The sequence below is a fragment of the Alosa sapidissima genome, chromosome 15 (genome assembly GCF_018492685.1).
Source record: "Alosa sapidissima isolate fAloSap1 chromosome 15, fAloSap1.pri, whole genome shotgun sequence".
Classification (NCBI taxonomy): domain Eukaryota; kingdom Metazoa; phylum Chordata; class Actinopteri; order Clupeiformes; family Clupeidae; genus Alosa; species Alosa sapidissima.
The window spans coordinates 6,258,232-6,277,637 of record NC_055971.1 but is presented as its reverse complement, the minus strand read 5'-3'; the positions used below and the strand labels follow the sequence as shown (position 1 = coordinate 6,277,637).

The following is a 19,406-nucleotide window of genomic DNA, read 5'->3' as shown; positions in this document are numbered from 1 at the left end:
TAGTCTTTACAAGGACGGAGATGTGATCATTGGGGGGCTGTTTCCTGTCAATGTCTTGGCACCTAAGCTTGATCTGACGTTCAAAGGCCAAGTGAGCAATGCTGCATGTCAAAAGTAAGTAGAGGGGAAAACTATGTTTCATTACAATGAGTCCTGTTAAGTTTTTTGTGTACAATTCTGATGTAAACCTGGCATGGTTTCATATGTATATTTTGCGGAAGAATGTTTGTTTTAGCATGCAAGAATGAAAAATTGTTCCTCAAATACTTAAAGTCCTTTTTTGCAGGTTCATGTTAAGGAACTATCGCTGGCTTCAGACTATGGTGTTCACCATTGAGGAGATAAACCGTAGCCCTATTTTGCTGCCAAACCTCACTCTGGGGTACCTGGCATTCGACACCTGCCTGCAGGAGCAGACAACAGTCGGGGCTGCGCTGGCCATGATGACGGGGCAGGAGGCTGCAGTCTGGGGTTCCAGCTGCACTGGCAGCCCTCAGGTGCCCATCATCATCGGTGATGCCAGGTCGTCTGGCTCCCTTGCAGTTGCCCGGACTCTGGGTATTTTTGACATCCCTATGGTGAGTTAGGGCACAATGCTGATAACTGTTCATTCTCTCTGCTCACTGTAATTATGGATTATTCGGTATCACTTAATAATCATCACTTCTAAATGGCAAACGGTAGTTGTTTATACTTAAGACACTGTACTGTTAAAAAAAATAAATAACATGTATCATTAGTTAATAATGGTAAATTTATAATTAAATAAATGTTAGTATTTATTTTACTGTAATAATAATAGTTGATAATAATAATAATAATTAGTAGTAGTAGCAGTGAGTGATTTTTACATTTCTACTAAATTGTTACATTACACAGATAAATAGACCAGCTAATACAATTAACTTATAACTGGTGATAATAATTACTTTGCAGACCATCTATAGACATTATCTGTATGAGTAGTGTCTTAATTGCAATGCTTTTGCAGTGCAATGTTTCAGTGCTTTTTAAATGGTTAATAATTTTAATAATGAAATTATTACATATTAATTGAATTAGAAAATAAAATGTGAGGTTCACATTTGGTAATCTATTATTATGTTTTTCATACAGACTGTACATTTAAAAACTAACAGAAATTGTAGATGTAAGATAAAAATGTAATCTATTATAGTATTTTTCATCTTGATATCTATCCTCTTTAGGTCAGCTACTTTGCCTCCTGTGCATGCTTGAGTGACCGACAGAAGTACCCAAACTTCTTTCGCACCGTCCCCAGCGATGCCTTCCAGGCCAAAGAGCTTGCCCATCTGCTGCAGTTGCTGGGCTGGGCGTGGATCGGGGTCGTGTTCGGAGATGATGATTACGGCCACTACGGTGTGCAGCTGCTCCTGAAGGAGCTGCAGGGCTCCAACGTATGTGTCGCGTTCAGCCAAGTCATCCCCAAAGCCCACAACCCCCAGAGGATAAGGCACATTGTGGAGACCATTCGCCTGTCCACAGCGAGGGTGGTGGTCATCTTTGCCATCACCAATGATGCACAAGTCATTCTAGAGGAGGTGGTTAGGCAGAACATCAGTGACAGGCAGTGGATCGGCACTGAAGGCTGGGTTACATCTCCTGACATTTCAACTCCTCAGAATCTGCCCTCGTTGGTGGGGACACTGGGCTTCGCTCTGAGAAAGGCCCAGATTCCAGGCTTGGGCTCTTTCCTCACCAGCATCAAGCCGGCAGGGTCGAGGACTGAGCCGTTTGTGAGAGAGTTCTGGGAGACTCTCTTTGAGTGCTCGCTGGAGGGAAACTCCTCCTCTGGAGACAACAGGCCCCGTTGCACAGGCACAGAGAGCGTGGAGAAGAAGGCCAACTCATACTCAGATGTGACTCAGCTGGGAGTGAGCTACAATGTGTACAAGGCTGTGTATGCTGTTGCCCATGCAATTCAGGACATGCTCGCTTGCCCACCAGGCCAGGGGCCATTTCAGAATGGGACATGTCCCAATGTCAACAAGATTGCGCCCAAACAAGTAGGGCAGACATTGTAACATCATTACATTTTACATACAGTCATTTGATCATTTCTTAGACTGAATTACTCAGTGAATGAAAAATATGATGTGTTTGTCTCTCAACCCCACCCCACTCTGTATGTGTGTGTGTTTGTGTGTGTTTTAATCCATATTGGAGCTCCTTCACTACTTGAAGAAGGTGAATTTTACAACACCTCTGGGAGATACTGTAAACTTTGATATGAATGGAGACCCCTCTGCCTCATATGACATCATCAACTGGCACATAGGTGATGGAGGCAAAGCTGAGTTTGTGAAGGTGGGGCAGTACGACTCCAGCCGAGGGCCGGGTCAGAAACTCCAGCTGGACATCGCCAAAGTGGTGTGGGGTGGTGGATGGACCAGCAAGGTAAAATGTCAGCTAAAAAGAGTTTTGACAGCGAAAGCAGCCATTTAACCAAGCTTATGTTGTCTCCTAAACACAGGGAAATAAGAAAAGAATATAACAAAGAGAGACTCACTGAAATATTTTGTTCTCAGAACAGTCTGCTTTGGGGGGAGCCATAGCATAAAGTCTGCACCCCACACCACAAAATAGCTCAGTGCCCACAGTGCTCAATCCCTAAAATGCCAGAAAATGGTGAAAAATGTGGATTGGTGTTTCTCAAGGCCCAATATAATGTCATCAAATGCCTTGTTTTGTCCATGCACGCACCAAAAATATTTAATTTACTGTCATAGAGGAGTAAAGTAGGAGAGAGGCCGCACTATGCATACATACTTTTATTTGCACAGACGCGTTATCGGCGTGTGCCTTCTTCAGTGTCACAGAGCAGAACATATTCAAGTTCGAGTCTACAATCAGAGAATTTTGACAAAATTATATACTATTTTGTTAGTGATTAATTCAATAGTTCACAATCTATTAATTGTTGCAGCCCTTGTCTTGACAACCAGCATTGTTCACCAGCAGAGATACTGTTCTGCAAATCCCTTCCTCACTGCAGAAATGTTTGCAAGAATATGGCTGTGAATCAGTATCATGGTGTGGAAAGATAACATAATGAGGGTGTAGTTGCTATGAACAACCTGACACTGTTTGGAGTTACTGTGTATAAAGTCACTAGCATGGCTTTTCTCTGTTTCTCTGCAGATACCCGTGTCAGTATGCAGCACCCCTTGCACTCCTGGAACCAGGAAGGCTCTGCAAAAGGGAAGACCAGTCTGCTGTTTCGACTGTGTACAATGTCCAGATGGGGAAATCAGTAATGAAACGGGTAGAATTCTTGTCACTTTCATAATTGTTCTCACTGTCCCATAAAGTTGAGTATTAGTGCTCACCTACTATGAAATGTATTTTTATATTTTGGTTTCTTTTATCTTCTTTTCGATCAAGGTGCAACTGAATGCATAACATGTCCAGAGCACTTCTGGTCCAATGACCAGAGGACAGAATGTGTCCTAAAGCAAGAGGAGTTCCTCTCCTTCGTAGAGACCATGGGGATTGTTCTGACGGCTCTTTCAATATCTGGAGCGCTACTCACATCTGCCGTCCTTGTGACCTTCATCCGCCACAGGGACACACCCCTGGTCCGTGCCAACAACTCCGAGCTGAGCTTCCTCCTGCTGCTGTCCCTCATCCTCTGCTTCCTGTGCGCCATGTCCTTCATCGGCCGGCCGTTGGCCTGGTCCTGCATGCTGAGACACACCCTCTTCGGGGTGACTTTCGTGGTGTGCATTTCATGCATCCTCAGTAAGACAGTGGTGGTCCTTGTAGCCTTCCGGGCCACACTACCGGGCAGTAACCTGATGCGCTACTTTGGGCCGGCACAGCAGAGGATAGGGATCTGTGTGTGCACCTTGATCCAAGTGCTGGTGTGTGTGCTCTGGCTTACGCTGGACCCTCCACTGCCCTCGCAAAACAAAGCCACCATCCGCAGTGCCACGGTGGTCCTGGAGTGTGCAGCCCACTCACTGGCTGGGTTTGCTGCTTTGCTGGGCTACATCGGTCTGCTGGCAACTGTCTGTTTTCTACTGGCTTTCTTTGCCAGGAGGCTCCCTGACAATTTTAATGAGGCCAAGTTCATCACCTTCAGCATGTTGATATTTTGCGCTGTGTGGATAGCATTTGTCCCAGCCTATGTGAGCTCACCAGGAAAGTACACCGTTGCTGTGGAAATTTTTGCCATCCTGGCCTCCAGCTATGGGCTGCTTTTATGCATTTTTGCACCAAAATGTTACATCATTCTGTTCCAACCACAAAAAAATACCAAGAAAAGCATGATGGCCAAATGACAATGTTGTCAGCATTTCTTGTAATTACAATACTTTAGTATAATGTAACACTTTAAGAACATGTCAATTGCCCCTTTATTCCCTCTGCCATCACCAAATCCACAACAGTAATCCAAATGTTAACTTTTCCTAAAAGAAAATGATACTTTTTGCATAACCCTAAAACAACTGTGTGTTGATGTGCAAAGTAATAATTCTACTGAGAGAACCAGTCATCCTCCCCTACAGAATGGCTTCTAATGGCACAATCCCCCAACCCACCCACACACAGTGATCTTCACAGGACAATACAGTCCACAATGTTATATATCCTGTGATAAGAATAAAACTAGTACCCAAATCTTATATGACCTGGTATGTTGTAGTCTTTCTCTTCCCTTCAACTCTTGGTATTAACAAAGCTTTGATGAGACCGGGTAGTTGCCATGATATGTGGAGGTAGAGAAATGAATATCTGTAAGTGCAACTGTCATTGTTTGGTTGGTTGATTGCATGGTTTATTGACTGGGTGACCGCTAACCGCATAACCACTCTGTTCATTGGTTGATTCATTGACCAGTTACTATGATTTGATTTGATACAGGGTATTGGTGAAACAAACAAACAAACAAAAAACATCATATGGGGTGTCACAACGAAATTAGTTAATTTACAGATATGGCAATTTTAAAGAAACCGTATGTAAGAAATGTATTTCAATTAATCATAAAATGGCCCTGATATGTCACTCGACATTAAGAAATCATGTTCATTTCAATTATATCACTGACAACAGTAGTCCGGCCAGGATATTGTCATTTAAAAAGTGAAGTTGCAGCCCTCAACTGATGTTGATGTTGTCATGTTGTGTTTTGGCCTGATGTGGCACCCTCCACCTATCTACTAATCACAAAGTCAGTAGTGTTTCGGCATCGGGCATTTCGTTGCCAGCTCTGACAGTCAGGGGGAAGGACACTGCTCTACAGTAATTTGAAAGTGATGGCAGTACCAGTTTTGGCCACAATCTTACATACAGTTCCTTTAAATGAGTGGAACAAGAAAATACTCAACTTTTTCTAATGTTGCTTTAAGTAGCGAGAGTTACGGTAGTTCTTTAGCGACACCTAACTCTAATCTGTAGCCTCGCCTTAGCTCTGAAGCTCTGATTGGCGCCTATGTTCTTTTTTTGTCAGGTCGTCGGTCAAGTCAGTCAGTCAGAGATAGCAGCACTAAGCGAGTGGTGGCGACCCACAAGAGTTAGAGGATCCGCTGGTCTCTTTAAGATCGCAAGTTTAGAACTTCAGTTACAGTAACGTTAGTACAGGCGAAAGAGTGGTGGATAAGATGAAACTGTGTCGGCGTTGTTCAGCAGTTGTTGGGTATGTGAGTGGAAAAAATGCTACACATATTTGAAGCCATCACCCAGATGATGTAGGCTACCAATCACTGAAACGAGAGGTAAAAAACTTCCCCTGCGCTTCAGCAGCCTTTGGATACATATACAAATAGGGCCAATGACAGAAAGCTATGTAAATCGCGTGGTAATTACCTGTTGGGGTAACTTCTCACATGAGGAGCTGGTAGTGTTAAGTGCATAGACAGTACAGTGACAACGCTAACCAGGCTAATAAACAAACCATGCTACGGTGAGTTAAAGCCTGTGTTGCAGGTTAAACACCACTGTTGATTAATGGGTACATAAAGCACTCAATATATGTATATCATTTTAAAAATGTCTCCAAATGGTGTTAAATGCCAGTTTTTGTTGTTTTTAGCATTAGCGGGTTTTTTGTACGCAATTCGGTGATGACGTCACTTTGGGGACTACTTGATCTGCGCTTCATTCATTTCAATGCATTTCAATGGACATCGCGGTTACACTTTCAACATAAAGTTTGTATATTTACACTTCCGAATTTCGTCACAGCATTTATATCACAGCTACCCTATGATCTACCAATGGTAATAACGGTGCCTGATATCAATTTAGTATTTTTTCTGAATTTCGGGAGGTCTCGTTTTGAAGGGTATATGTTTTACATTCATTCCTATGGGAAACGGTCGCGGTTACACTTTCAACATAAAGTTTGTATATTTACACTTCGAATTTCGTTACAGCATTTATATGACAACGACCCTATGGTCTAACAAAGATAACAATGTCTTCCGATTTTAGTTTAATGCAATTTTCTGAATTTGAGAGGCCTCGTTATGAGGCTATAATGCACCTATTCAGTTCAATGTATTATGCTTATAACATTACGACACTTTTTTTGTTACTGTCAGTGAACAGCACCGAATGACATGGTCAACATGTTCTTTATATCTAGTGATAGTGATCATGTCGTTAGTTCAGATAAGTAGGCTACCGGGCAAACTTAGTCAGAAGATCAGAATATGAAGCATCATGATAGCTAGCTGGGCTAACTTTTTAGTCCCACCTGTGAGCCACCCCAGTTACTTAGCTTCTAGCCGCCGCCAATTAGGCTGGTCGTGTCTTCAGCATGAATATTTTCGATAACTACTGCTCGTGATTGATTGCCATTGACATCGTCAGGGTACGGCTTACCAAAGAGGGAGATAATATGGGCAAGTCGCAGTTTTGCAGGTGCTTGTGTGGGCTGTGCCGTCCCGATGGAAACTGTGGTGGAGAGCTGCAGTAACTAGGGAAGCGAGTGCATTTTGGCCGCTGGTCGAGGAGCTCCCCTGTGACCAGCACAATGACATGATCTATCTAGCTATCTATCTGTCTATATACATATCTAGGCTATCTATAGCCTATATATTTATCTATAATCTGCGATATCTACTGCTGAACAATACCTTACTCATCTCTCTTTACTCCTCTCTCGTTATTCTCAAGGGTCTCAAGGTGGGCTTTGGTCTGTAGTCTCCCCAAGGTGACGTAATGCAATGCATTGTGGGGGAAAGGAGAATCACTTCAAATGCTGTGAAATATTACCTGCTTTTTCGTATTATATTCCGTTTTGTGATACCCAACAACATCAAATACAATGGATAACAGTTTAAATGTTTATTATCAGCAAGCAAATTGTTTTGTTAACATTACTGTTAAGGAGATGCTGTAGGCAAAGTCTATATTTCAACCTCGTTAGTGTAGTAAAAAAAATCAGAACTATTCACAAGGTTTCTGGGCAGCATATTTGTTCTGTTAGCAAGCGAACTTCTCATGACTACCGATAAAGTAGCCTACTACCAGCTGACGAAGCTCTCATTTTAAAACATTACTGAGAGACAGACACTGTACAATCAAGAAATCTTGCCACTGAATCCAAAACTATGTTTAACATTATGTACAAGGCTTAGGCTACAGTGGACTAGCATGTTGCAGGGGCTGCTAAAAACACAGAGAAACGCACTGAAAACTCGGCCAATCACAGCCCTTGCTGTCGAATGCGCCGTCTGGTTCGACCGTGGAACTCCACAGCGGACTATGCTGCCCCCAAGCGGCTGCAGTTGTACTTACTGTCACGGACAGAAGACGACCCAAGAGCGCAAGTTCAAATTCAGAGTCTTTTTATTGAAGGGTTCAGGGGGGAAGAGGAGTGAGAGAAACGTGAGGTCTTGGAGGTTCCGGTTCCAGGGGTGCTAGGAGTGCCAGGGGTGTCAGGGGTTCTCGGGGCTCAGGGGAACACACACACAACAGCAAGGTGAACAGCAGGCAGTAGTACAGACCAGGGCTAGGCACTAAACGTGGTGAGGGACAGAAGGCAGATTCGAGTTACCGGGGGGGCTGAAGATCGGAGAGTAATCGAGAAGATCCGGAAGGCGGGTCGGGATAACCGGGGCGGTAGAACAGGGAGGCAGTCAAGAAAGGATCCGAATCACAGGTAGGAGTCAGAGAGTAGACAGACAGACAGGCAGGTTACTGGTACAGGTTTGAAGACGATCTGACAGGGCTTGGCTGAAAAACAGGGCTTTATATACTGGGAGAGGTTAGTGGAGAAATGCAGTGCAGCTGGCAGAGTAATTAGAGCAGAGTGGGGCAAGGTGAGGATGGTGAGTGGGAAATGCAGCGCAGCTGGCCAGGTAACAAGAGCAGAGCAGGGCGGAGCCAGGTGGAGCTCGTTAGGCAGAGTAGAAAGAGAGTGAGCAGAGTGGCAGAGAGTTGAATCAATTAAGGTTGTTGCCCGGGAGAGAGAATGCTCATGACAGGACCCCCCCCCTAAGGGACGGCCCCAGAAGTCCCAAGAACAACATCATGCTGGGAGGGTGGAGGGGAGCAGGCGGCGGGTCAGAACTCCTCCGAGCGGTCCGAGTGAGCATCCTCATCCTCAGAAGGAGCTGGAGGGTCACGGTCGGGAGACAGGACAGGTACTGAGACAGGATCAGGGTCAGGCACAGGACAGGAAGCCGGGCGGGCAGGACGGCTAGGGACCCCTCTGGGACGGCCCCTACGGATTGCAGGCTGATCAGGATGTAGTCGGTGGAGGTCAGTGATGAGGGTCCGGTCCACTATCCTCCTGGCCGGGATCCAGGTCCTCTCCTCCGGACCATATCCCTCCCAGTCAACGAGGTACTGGAGACCCCTACCCCGTCGCCTAGAGCGGAGCAGCCGCCGGACGGTGAAGACAGGACCGCCATCTAAGAGGCGCGGAGGAGGCGGCGGCGGAGCCGCAGGGACCAGGGGACTTTCATGGACCGGCTTGACCTTGGAGACGTGGAAGGTGGGATGGACCCACATGGAAGTGGGCAACTGAAGCCGAACCGCCGTTGGACTGATGACTTTCTGCACAGGAAAAGGACCAATGAAGCGAGGGGCCAGCTTTCGTGATTCAACCCGCAGCGGCAGATCCCGGGCAGACAGCCAGACCTTCTGACCAACCCGGTAAGTAGGTGCTGGGGCCCTCCGTCGGTTGGCACCGACGGCGTAGCTGGTTCCTGACTTCAGGAGCATAGTGCGAGCCTGGGCCCAAGTGCGGCGGCAGCGGCGGGCATACGCAAGGGCAGACGGACAGGTGGCATCCGCTTCCTGGCTGGCAAACAGTGGGGGTTGATACCCGTAGACACACTGAAAGGGGGAGAGCCCGGTGGCGGAACTGGTGAGTGAATTATGGGCATATTCCACCCAGAGCAGGTGTTGAGCCCAGGCCCGGGGATTTTGGGAGGCCACGCACCTCAGTGCCTTCTCCAGCTCCTGGTTCATGCGTTCAGTTTGGCCATTTGACTGCGGGTGGAATCCAGATGATAGGCTGGCGGTGGCCCCAAGGAGATGACAGAACTCCTTCCAAAAGGTTGCTGAGAATTGCGGCCCCCGGTCTGACACTATATCCTGGGGTAGGCCATGGATACGAAACACATGTTCCAGGACCACCTGGGCGGTCTCCTTAGCAGAGGGTAGTTTAGGAAGAGGCACGAAGTGGGTCATCTTACTAAAGCGGTCAACAATGGTAAGGATGACTGTGTGTCCGTCAGAGGGCGGAAGACCCGTAACAAAGTCCAGTGAAACGTGGGACCAGGGCCGCTTGGGTACGAGTAGGGGTTGCAGCAACCCAGCAGGAGGCTGGTTGGGGGTCTTGTTTCGGTTACAAGTGGGACAAGCTCGGATGAATTCTTGGACATCCCGTCTCATCCGCCGCCACCAGAACCGCTGGCGGACCATATGAAGGGTGCGAGTGATGCCGGGATGACAGGCCAGACGGGATTCGTGCCCCCACTGGATCACAGGTGACCTGAGATTTGCTGGAACAAACAGACGGTTGGGGGCGCTGGTGCTTGGGCCGGGCTGGTTCCGAAGAGCCTCCATGACCTGCTTCTCGATCTCCCAGGTGAGGGCCGCTACGACAAAGTGGCTGGGAAGAATGGGAGCTGGCATGGCGGTGATCTCGTCCTTCTGAAACATCCGGGAAAGGGCATCAGGTTTGATGTTGCGAGATCCCGGGCGGTAGGAGAGCGTGAAATTGAAGCGGGTAAAGAACAGAGACCACCGCTGTTGACGGGAGTTCAGCCTCCTGGCTGTTTGGATATACTCCAGGTTTTTGTGGTCTGTCCACACTACGAATGGTTCCTTTGACCCCTCTAACCAGTGCCGCCATTCTTCAAGGGCGAGCTTGACGGCCAGCAGCTCGCGGTTCCCAATGTCGTAGTTGCATTCGGCTGGGGTTAGCCGACGGGAGTAGAAGGCACAGGGGTGCATCTTGCCATCCTCGGCTGCTCTCTGAGAAAGCACTGCACCCACTCCCACGTCCGAAGCATCTACCTCCACCACAAACTGCCTTGCTGCATCTGGCATCTGGAGGATGGGAGCGGAAGTGAAACGTGTCTTGAGGCTATTGAAGGCCTTATCAGCAGCTGCTGTCCATTGGTACGGCTGTTTAGTGCTGGTTAGCGCCGTGAGTGGTGCAGCCACTGTGCTATAGTTTCGGATGAACCTCCTATAAAAGTTCGCAAAGCCCAGGAACTGTTGCAACTTTTTCCGAGACTCAGGGACTGGCCAGGACGTGACAGCCGACACCTTCATGAGATCCATCTGAATGCTGCCCTCGTTGATCACATACCCCAGGAATGAAACGGTCTTGGCATGGAACTCGCACTTCTCTGCCTTCACGAAAAGAGAGTTCTCCAGCAGGCGGCGCAGGACCAACTGGACATGGTGCGTGTGTTCTGACAGAGTCTTTGAGAATATTAAAATATCGTCAAGGTACACAAACACGAATGTATTTAGCATGTCCCTGAGGATATCATTCACTAGGGCTTGAAAAACTGCTGGGGCATTGGTGAGGCCGATTGGCATGACGAGGTATTCATAGTGGCCGGTTGGTGTGTTGAACGCAGTCTTCCACTCGTCTCCCTCTCTCACCCGCACCAGATGGTAGGCATTGCGAAGGTCCAGCTTCGTGAATACGGTGGCTCCCTGCAGCAGTTCGAAGGCAGACGAAAGTAAGGGCAGTGGGTAGCGATTCTTAACAGTGATGTCGTTCAGACCCCGGTAATCTATGCATGGACGAAGAGAACCGTCCTTCTTACCGACGAAGAAGAATCCCGCTCCGGCGGGGGAAGAAGACGGTCTGATTATCCCGGCGGCAAGAGAGTCATTAATGTAGTCTTCCATGGCCTTTCTTTCCCGGGCTGACAGTGAATACAGACGACCCTTGGGAGGTGCTGTGCCAGGCAGGAGATCAATCGCGCAGTCATAGGGTCTGTGTGGGGGTAGAGATGTCGCCTTGGATTTGTTGAACACCTCTTTCAGGCTGTGGTAACAGGTCGGAACATTGGATATGTCGGGGGTAGCGCTAGATATTTCCCGGTGAACGGGCAGGGTGGCCCCCCTTAAACAGGTCTGGTGACAACTCCTTCCCCACGAACGGACTGTCCCTGTCTCCCAGTCGATGTGGGGGTTGTGCTGACGGAGCCACGGGTATCCGAGAATGAGTGGTTGGCCAGGTGAGTGTAGAAGGTGAAACTGGATGGACTCTTGGTGGTTTCCTGACAGCAGAATTGTCACAGGTGCTGAGATGTGAGTGACCTTGCCCAGATGATGTCCATCCAGGGCTCGTGCAGGAATGGGTTGTGCCAGTTGATGATGGTTCACGTCCAGTTGCCGTGCAAGCTCAGGGTCCATGATGTTTGCTTCGGCTCCAGAATCCACAAGGGCGGCCAACGTATGAGTCGTGTCGGAAAGCTGAAGGCGGAGATGAAGCAGGGGTTTTCGGATGGAGGGAGACTGAAGACTTGTTGAGCTCACCCGGATCTCCCCTACACCTGGTGAGCTGCGGCCTTTGCCGGACAGGTGGCGACCACGGTGATTTTCACCACCACAGTAGAGGCAAAGGTTGGAGGTTAGACGGCGCCGACGCTCCTCGGGAGTCAGAGAGGCACGGCCAATCTCCATGGCCTCAGGCTGATTGAGTTGGCCTTGGGACTTGACAGGCAGGGGCTGGACAGAGGAGGTATCGACCCGAGTGCGGATGGCAGGTTGACTGAGACGCCCCTTCTCCCTCCTCCGGGTCTGTATACGGCGGTCAATGCGGACGGCAAGGTCAATGGCGGCATCAAGCGTTGAGGGCGGGTCATGAGAAACCAGCTCGTCTTTGATATAGTCCGCCAAGCTGTGGAGGAAGGCTTGCACCAGTGCCTCTGAGTTAAACGAGCTTTGACTGGCCAGGGTACGAAAGTCAATGGAGAAGTCTGCCACTGTCCGATTGCCCTGACGGATGGTGAGCAGAGCTTGTGACGCTTCGGCTGTTGGCGAGCCTAGATCAAAGACCTTTAACATCTCCTCCTCAAAGGCACTGAAGGAGGCACAGGCTGGGGTTTGCCGGTCGAATTCCGCCGTTCCCCACAACCGAGCTCGGCCGGTGAGATGGGTGATGACATACCCCACCTTGGCTCCCTCCGTTGAGAAGGTCCTGGGCTGTAGTGCGAACTGGATTCTGCAGCTGCTCAAGAATGGTCTTACTTGCTTTTGGTCTCCATCGAAACGTTCCGGGTTCCCAATCTTTGGTTCAGGAGCGTGGGGATCTGGTGGCAGCACTGCCGGTGGTACAGGAACAGAAGAACCAGGGGTGGGTGCAGGTGGAGTAGCCGGGTTTGAGAGTAGTTGCAGGGCTTGGGCTAGCAGTTGTTGCTGCAGTTGGAACTGTTGTCGCTGCTGGTTGGATTGCTGTTGTTGTTGGTTGCCTAGCTGGAGAAGGGAAGCGATGTCGCCAGCCATCCGATTGATGTCTCCCTCAGTGCGTTCCAGTCGCTGTAGGGCAGTCATCTCGGGCCCTTCCTCCATAGTGGTCAGGGAGTGCGCTGGGTCCATGATGGTCAGATCGTTCTGTCACGGACAGAAGACGACCCAAGAGCGCAAGTTCAAATTCAGAGTCTTTTTATTGAAGGGTTCAGGGGGGAAGAGGAGTGAGAGAAACGTGAGGTCTTGGAGGTTCCGGTTCCAGGGGTGCTAGGAGTGCCAGGGGTGTCAGGGGTTCTCGGGGCTCAGGGGAACACACACACAACAGCAAGGTGAACAGCAGGCAGTAGTACAGACCAGGGCTAGGCACTAAACGTGGTGAGGGACAGAAGGCAGATTCGAGTTACCGGGGGGGCTGAAGATCGGAGAGTAATTGAGAAGATCCGGAAGGCGGGTCGGGATAACCGGGGCGGTAGAACAGGGAGGCAGTCAAGAAAGGATCCGAATCACAGGTAGGAGTCAGAGAGTAGACAGACAGACAGACAGACAGACAGGCAGACAGACAGACAGACAGACAGGCAGGCAGGCAGACAGGCAGGCAGGCAGGCAGGCAGGCAGGCAGGCTACTGGTACAGGTTTGAAGACGATCTGACAGGGCTTGGCTGAAAAACAGGGCTTTATATACTGGGAGAGGTTAGTGGAGAAATGCAGTGCAGCTGGCAGAGTAATTAGAGCAGAGTGGGGCAAGGTGAGGATGGTGAGTGGGAAATGCAGCGCAGCTGGCCAGGTAACAAGAGCAGAGCAGGGCGGAGCCAGGTGGAGCTCGTTAGGCAGAGTAGAGAGAGAGTGAGCAGAGTGGCAGAGAGTTGAATCAATTAAGGTTGTTGCCCGGGAGAGAGAATGCTCATGACACTTACATTTCACCATGATCGTGAATGAAGTGTCAATTTTTAACTGGGACCCTCTGTACATCTCCAAAAAGCTGTACAAATGGGGATACAAAATCTTTGTTTTGTGTGACACAAAAGGCCTGGTGCACTCATTTGATGTTTATGCAGGGAAATCTGATCCTCCACCAGGTTCACAAGACATCGGGACAAGCAGGAACATTGTGCTAAAACTTGCACAAGTTATTGAAGGCTCTGTCAACCACCTGCTGTACTTTGATAACTGGTTTACCTCGCTCGATTTGTTTAGCTCTTGCAAACGGGGATACCAGCCCTTGGCACTGTGCGGCAAAATCGCCTGCGAGGCTGCAGTTTCAGCGAAGACAAAAAGCTCAAAAAGAAGGGAAGAGAGACATTTGGGGAGCAACAGGCTGTTGTTGACCGTGTGGAGGTGACAGTAGCGCTGTCAAATGGTTTGACAACAGAGGGATGATTGTTGCCAGCCTGTTTCCTTCACAGAGAGGTGGGACAAAAAGCAAAGGAGAAAAGTGTCTGTGGAATGTCCTAGCATCATCACCCTCTATAACAAGTTCATGGGTGGTGTTAATGCACTTGATGCACTAATCGCCTACTACCGCATCCACATCAGGTCTAAGAAGTACTACCACCTTTTTCTTCTTTACTTCGTGGACATGGTGGTTGTCAACGGCTGGTTGCTCTATCGGCAACTATTGTGACAATATGAATGTTCCATGGAAGAAGCAGAAGGACTTGCTGGCTTTCAAGCTTTCCATTGAACAGGCCTAGCTCTGCATGCAAGGCAAAGATCTGTCGGCCAAAAAGAGGGGGCGACCTTCGTCTGACGTGGAGCGAGAGTTCAAGAAGAAGCACCGCAGGGGACCAAGGCTATTCCCACATAAGATGTCCGTGCTGATGTTGTTGGTCACTGGCCGCAAATTGACAGTGTGCAGCAACGCTGCAAATTCCCTAAGTGCACGGGCCACGCTAGCATCAAGTGTACAAAATGTGATGTTCACCTGTGCCTAAACAAGAACAAAAACTGATTCTGTGCATTCCATGAGTGAGAAAAAAACAAACATTTTTTTTTTTACATTATGTTACATTGTTTGTTTACATTGTTGTGCGTGCCAGTGTTAATTTTGACAGCAAATTCTGATTTAGTCTTAGTCTTTTGAATAACACACCATTTAGTTTTAGTCATATTTTAGTCATCTGAAATCTTTTAGTCTTAGTCTAGTTTTTGTCGACTAAATGTCAAAAGAGTTTTAGTCTTAGTCTAGATTTGAATTAGACTTGAATTTCCCCTTGGGGATCAATAAAGTATCTATCTATCTATCTAGATTTAGACACAGATTGAACAGTTACAGATACAAAACATGTATTTTATTTTGAATTTCAAAACCATTAACTGTGGCTTTGCTCCCTGAAAAAGAATGCATTCTCCCTGAATGATATGCAATGCATATAACATTTTCAAGATGTTATTATTGAAATGGATAAACCACTCAAAAAACATTAAGAAAAATAAAGTACAATTCTAAAAAAAAACCAACTATTGGTTGTAATGCCATTGCACAAGGTATAAATACAGAAAATTCACTACTGTTAACATTACATACGTTCACATACCTCAAGAGAAGTTAAATAACTGCTAGGCTCGAATGCCTTACAAAATCAACACGATTTGAACAGATTAGTGCAATTCTCAAATGTAGAATAAAAGATTGGCTGTAATGCCATTGCACACACTACCAAAAAAATACTCCTCAATGTTCAAGTAAATGAAAAAACCCTGCTCTCTTGGCATTGGAAGTACAGGTAAAGATCACATTAAACTAAAAAGCAGACTGCTTTTCTTCATCAATTACTCTGATTTTGCACACAATGCACAAAGATTTGAAAAGAAAAAAAACAACATTTAAATGAAATGCTAAGCTGTAATGCCATTATTGCATGGAACAAAAACATCTCTGCTCTCATATTAAACAAAAAACAAAACAAATACCAGACCAGTAACTCTCTAAGCTGTGCACATACTGCTACAGGAATGCTGTAAATAGCAGTGAATACAACGGTTCTATTTGTTTCTGTTCATTTTAAGGAAAGCACTTCGCTCCAATCTGACCCTTCCTCTGTTGCGCCGTCCTCTTGTGAGATCACCTGTGATGCTGAATACCCTTTCTGCAAAAGCTTGAGAAGCTGGCATAGCCAACAAGTCTAATGCAAAAGGTTTCAAACTGTGATAAAAACTGTCACTCTTTTCCAGCCAGAAGTCTGTTCCTGTGTCCTCAGTGATGGGATGTGAAAGTTCTTCCTTGTACTTAATGATCTGCTGCCTGATGCTGGTTGTGGAGGTTTTCTGTTTAGGCCTTGTGGTACGGCATTTTGAAAGAAACCTAAACACCGGCTGCTTTGAGGATGGCGCTGCTTCTGGTTCCTCAACAACTTCATCATCTTCAGACTCCTGAAGTCCTGAGTCCTCCTGTCTTGTGTGTGGGGAAGTGCATTTGACCACATAGTCTTCTGCCTGTTTCAGCAGTTCCTGGATATTTCCATCAGCTACATCAATATTAACAAGTATTTCACAGACAGTCGGGTTGACAAAGCAGGCAGCTGCTGCAAGTGGTGAGAACATCGTTTGAATCCAAAAGGCAAGCAAAACGTAGGTTCAGATTTGATCTCATTTTCTCTGCAAGAGTGGCGAGGTCTCTGTACCGAGTGTTCTCTGCAAAGTCAGCTAGGTGGCTCAGCAGATCAAAGAGGGCAGGAACCACTAGGGACATAGATGTAGTGTCACTCTGTAGGGTTTTAGTGTGTTCCGCAAAAGGCAGCAGTAGGTCATGCAATGATGAAAGCTTTTGCCACTCACTAGTAAGCAAACTGTCCCATCCCATGTCATTTGAGATTTGACAGACTGCATCTTTGACTGTGAGGAGTCGTGTGACCATGTTGAATGTGCTTGACCAGCGTGTGGGGCAGTCATTTACAACAATAACACCACACTGGTCCAGTAACCTCTGTGTTGCTACTGAGGACTTGCGAAAGAGCCTCACCACAGACCTTGCTTTATCGAGGACTCTTTTGACCGTTGTTTCTTTCTGCGTCATGTGGACCACAAGTTGTATGGTATGCACCACGCACGGTGTCCGGGCCATTTCCATGTCGACATGATGGTACCTAACAAGAAAAGACAACCAAATAAGTCCAAACCTAATAAAGTGACTGGTGTGTGTGTATATGTAGTGTGTGGCAGGGGGGAAATCATTCATGTGATAATTGATCATCATGTAAAAAAAATTAAGTAAACATGGCTCACCGCTGGTCATCAATTTCAGAGTCACTTTCCATCGAGGACCCAGGGGAGTCATCTTCAGAGCTGGTTTCTTCTGCTGTGGTGTTTTTAAAGGCTGCCACCATGTTACTCCCATTGTCCGTTATTACAGTCAGGATCTTCTCCTTTGGTATGGCCCACTCTTGCATACATTTGTCCACACATGCCTTAATAGACTGTGCAGTGTGTGGGTGAGCTACTTGTTCAAGGGCCAACAATATGTGCACAGGTTTACTTTGTTCAACACAATGGTAGCATGCGCTTATAGCAATGAGGCAGTCAGTCCTTTTTTTGACCACATGTCAAGGCCTATGCTGACCCTCCTGGCAGCAGCCATTTTCTTTTTTTGAATTTGTCTCTTTCGTGTTCATATTCCGTTTCAACTAAATTGCTAATTTTTGTTTTCTTTGGAATTGTTAGTTTCTTGTCAATTGTCTCCATCATTTGTATAAAGTCCTCGTCCTCGCATGTTGTCAGTGGTAATCCTGTTCGTCCAATCCACCTCGTGATGGCCTGCTCCTTGACCAATTGCTCCTTTGAATCCATTTTGTACTTAAAAGCAGTAAGAAAGACGGTAGTGATGGTCTGCTGGGTTGCACTAGCACTAGCTTTATCTCCACCATGGTCATTTTTATCATCAGATGTCTTCTGTATCTGTGTGAGAGAGAGAAAAAAAACTCAACTTGATTTCCCCTTTTCATTGTTGCCCAATCTCCTCAGATCTCGCCCTCTCTCTCTCTGGAAGCAGGCTTCGCAACAATGGAATCAACTAAACAAGCTAACTGTCCATGCTATCACTTTCGTAGGTCCAAAGAAAGTTGTACAATAAGTCGGCTTCTTTTTAAACGAACCGCGAGTTTCCTTTGCGAGCTAAGAAGGCATGGCTATTGCCAACGGCCTTCGAGGAGTCCTGTCCCTTAACGTTACATACACCAGAACATATAGCCTAGTAGCCTACACATTTGATTCAATTTGAGAACATTGAATAGTTATACTCATATCAATTCAACGAGACAATCGTCTAATACAGTTCAGAGGTGGTTTCCTTTAGCGTCTATTTTATTCCAAGTTTAGCGCAAACACGGTGGTTAATCAGATAAAAAATAACCTTGTATGCTTATCTCTGGATGAGTCGTCTGCAAATGCCGTTTGAAGTTGGTGGTGTTTTTTCCGGATATTTTGGCTCCACACAGTTTGCAGGCTGTCTTGTTGTCCTTAGTGTCATATGTGAAGTGTGCCCAGATATCAACTCTTCTTTTTCGCCCTAGCTGTAACATGTCTATTATTCATTTGATTTTTGAAAGGCTCTGCTACGAAAATGCTGCTTCTATGCTTCTACCATACGCGCTCTCTTTTCCTTCTTCGCACAGCTTTATGGCGCATTACCGCCACCTGGATTTCTTTCTATGGCGGTTGGCAACTAACTTTTGATTGGATTTCTTCCCAACTTGTCCCACAAAAAAAGTAATTCTGATAGGATCACCATTCGTCCCTCCCTAATAGTTTAGTCTCGTTTTTATTCGTTGACTAAAGTGTCAGTTATTTTCGTAATAGTCTTAGTCATCATATCTCACTTTTCATTTAGTTTTTATTTAGTTTGCGTCCGTGAAAAAGGTTCGTTGACGAGTATTTTTCGTCATAGTCTTCGTCAACGAAATTAACACTGGGTCCATGGGCTCTTAACCTGGGACTAGAGGTCCAGGTGAAGTGGTTTGGCTGGGGTGTGGTGATATTGAACCCATTGAGACTATACAGTAGATTTCACTTTATGTCTATTGATGAATGTTACACCTACCCTTTACTTATGCCAAACCCATTTCTGTTCTTTAAATATCAGAAAGCAAACTTACTGTTGATGGCACTGAACTTGAACTTAGAAATGTTTATGGAACTTTTCTGAACTGTGAATTACATTAAAACTCATGCCAGTATTTAGTTTTTCTTATCTTCAACTGCCTATTGTACAGTGGAGTTTTGTTATATGTTTATACTTATATTTACCATTTCTGTTGTAAGTGCATGTTGTGTGTGATGTCTGTATGCTACTGAGACCTTGAATTTCCCCTTGGAGATGAATAAAGTATCTATCTATCAAACCAATTTTCCTGTGCTCTCAAAAACATTTATACAAATCTGTCAGCTTCAGTCAGTAGGTTGAATTGAAGACCCAGATGCAGAAGTAAAGGTGATTTTTTTACTTGTATATCTTGAGCATTACAGGTAACCACTGAATTTGTGAAACTAAAATA

General features: G+C 46.6%; 2 protein-coding genes across 2 annotated transcripts; one reads left to right on the top strand and one right to left on the bottom strand.

Annotated features, from left to right (window-relative positions):
• The first annotated feature begins 286 nt into the window (after positions 1 to 286).
• Positions 287 to 4,361, top strand: LOC121684337 (extracellular calcium-sensing receptor-like). Its single transcript, XM_042064331.1, has 5 exons — positions 287 to 578; positions 1,209 to 2,027; positions 2,188 to 2,418; positions 3,163 to 3,286; positions 3,406 to 4,361. Exons 1-5 carry the CDS (start codon positions 291 to 293, stop codon positions 4,302 to 4,304), a joined length of 2,361 nt encoding a protein of 786 aa, XP_041920265.1. The 5' UTR covers positions 287 to 290; the 3' UTR covers positions 4,305 to 4,361.
• A 12,047-nt stretch (positions 4,362 to 16,408) lies between these two features.
• Positions 16,409 to 17,386, bottom strand: LOC121684553 (zinc finger BED domain-containing protein 4-like). The gene is made up of 2 exons (XM_042064609.1): positions 17,143 to 17,386; positions 16,409 to 17,003 (listed from the first exon to the last, which is right to left on the bottom strand). Exons 1-2 carry the CDS (start codon positions 17,304 to 17,306, stop codon positions 16,409 to 16,411), a joined length of 759 nt encoding a protein of 252 aa, XP_041920543.1. The 5' UTR covers positions 17,307 to 17,386.
• Positions 17,387 to 19,406: the final 2,020 nt, after the last annotated feature.

Coding starts and splice junctions, on each gene's coding strand:
- LOC121684337 (XM_042064331.1), top strand. CDS start 291: ATGTTAAGGAACTATCGCTGGCTTCAGACTATGGTGTTCACCATTGAG. Junction 2,028..2,187: donor ACAAGATTGCGCCCAAACAA/GTAGGGCAGACA, acceptor TCCATATTGGAG/CTCCTTCACTACTTGAAGAA. Junction 2,419..3,162: donor GTGGTGGATGGACCAGCAAG/GTAAAATGTCAG, acceptor GTTTCTCTGCAG/ATACCCGTGTCAGTATGCAG.
- LOC121684553 (XM_042064609.1), bottom strand. CDS start 17,306: ATGCAAGAGTGGGCCATACCAAAGGAGAAGATCCTGACTGTAATAACG. Junction 17,004..17,142: donor TCTGAAATTGATGACCAGCG/GTGAGCCATGTT, acceptor TTTTCTTGTTAG/GTACCATCATGTCGACATGG.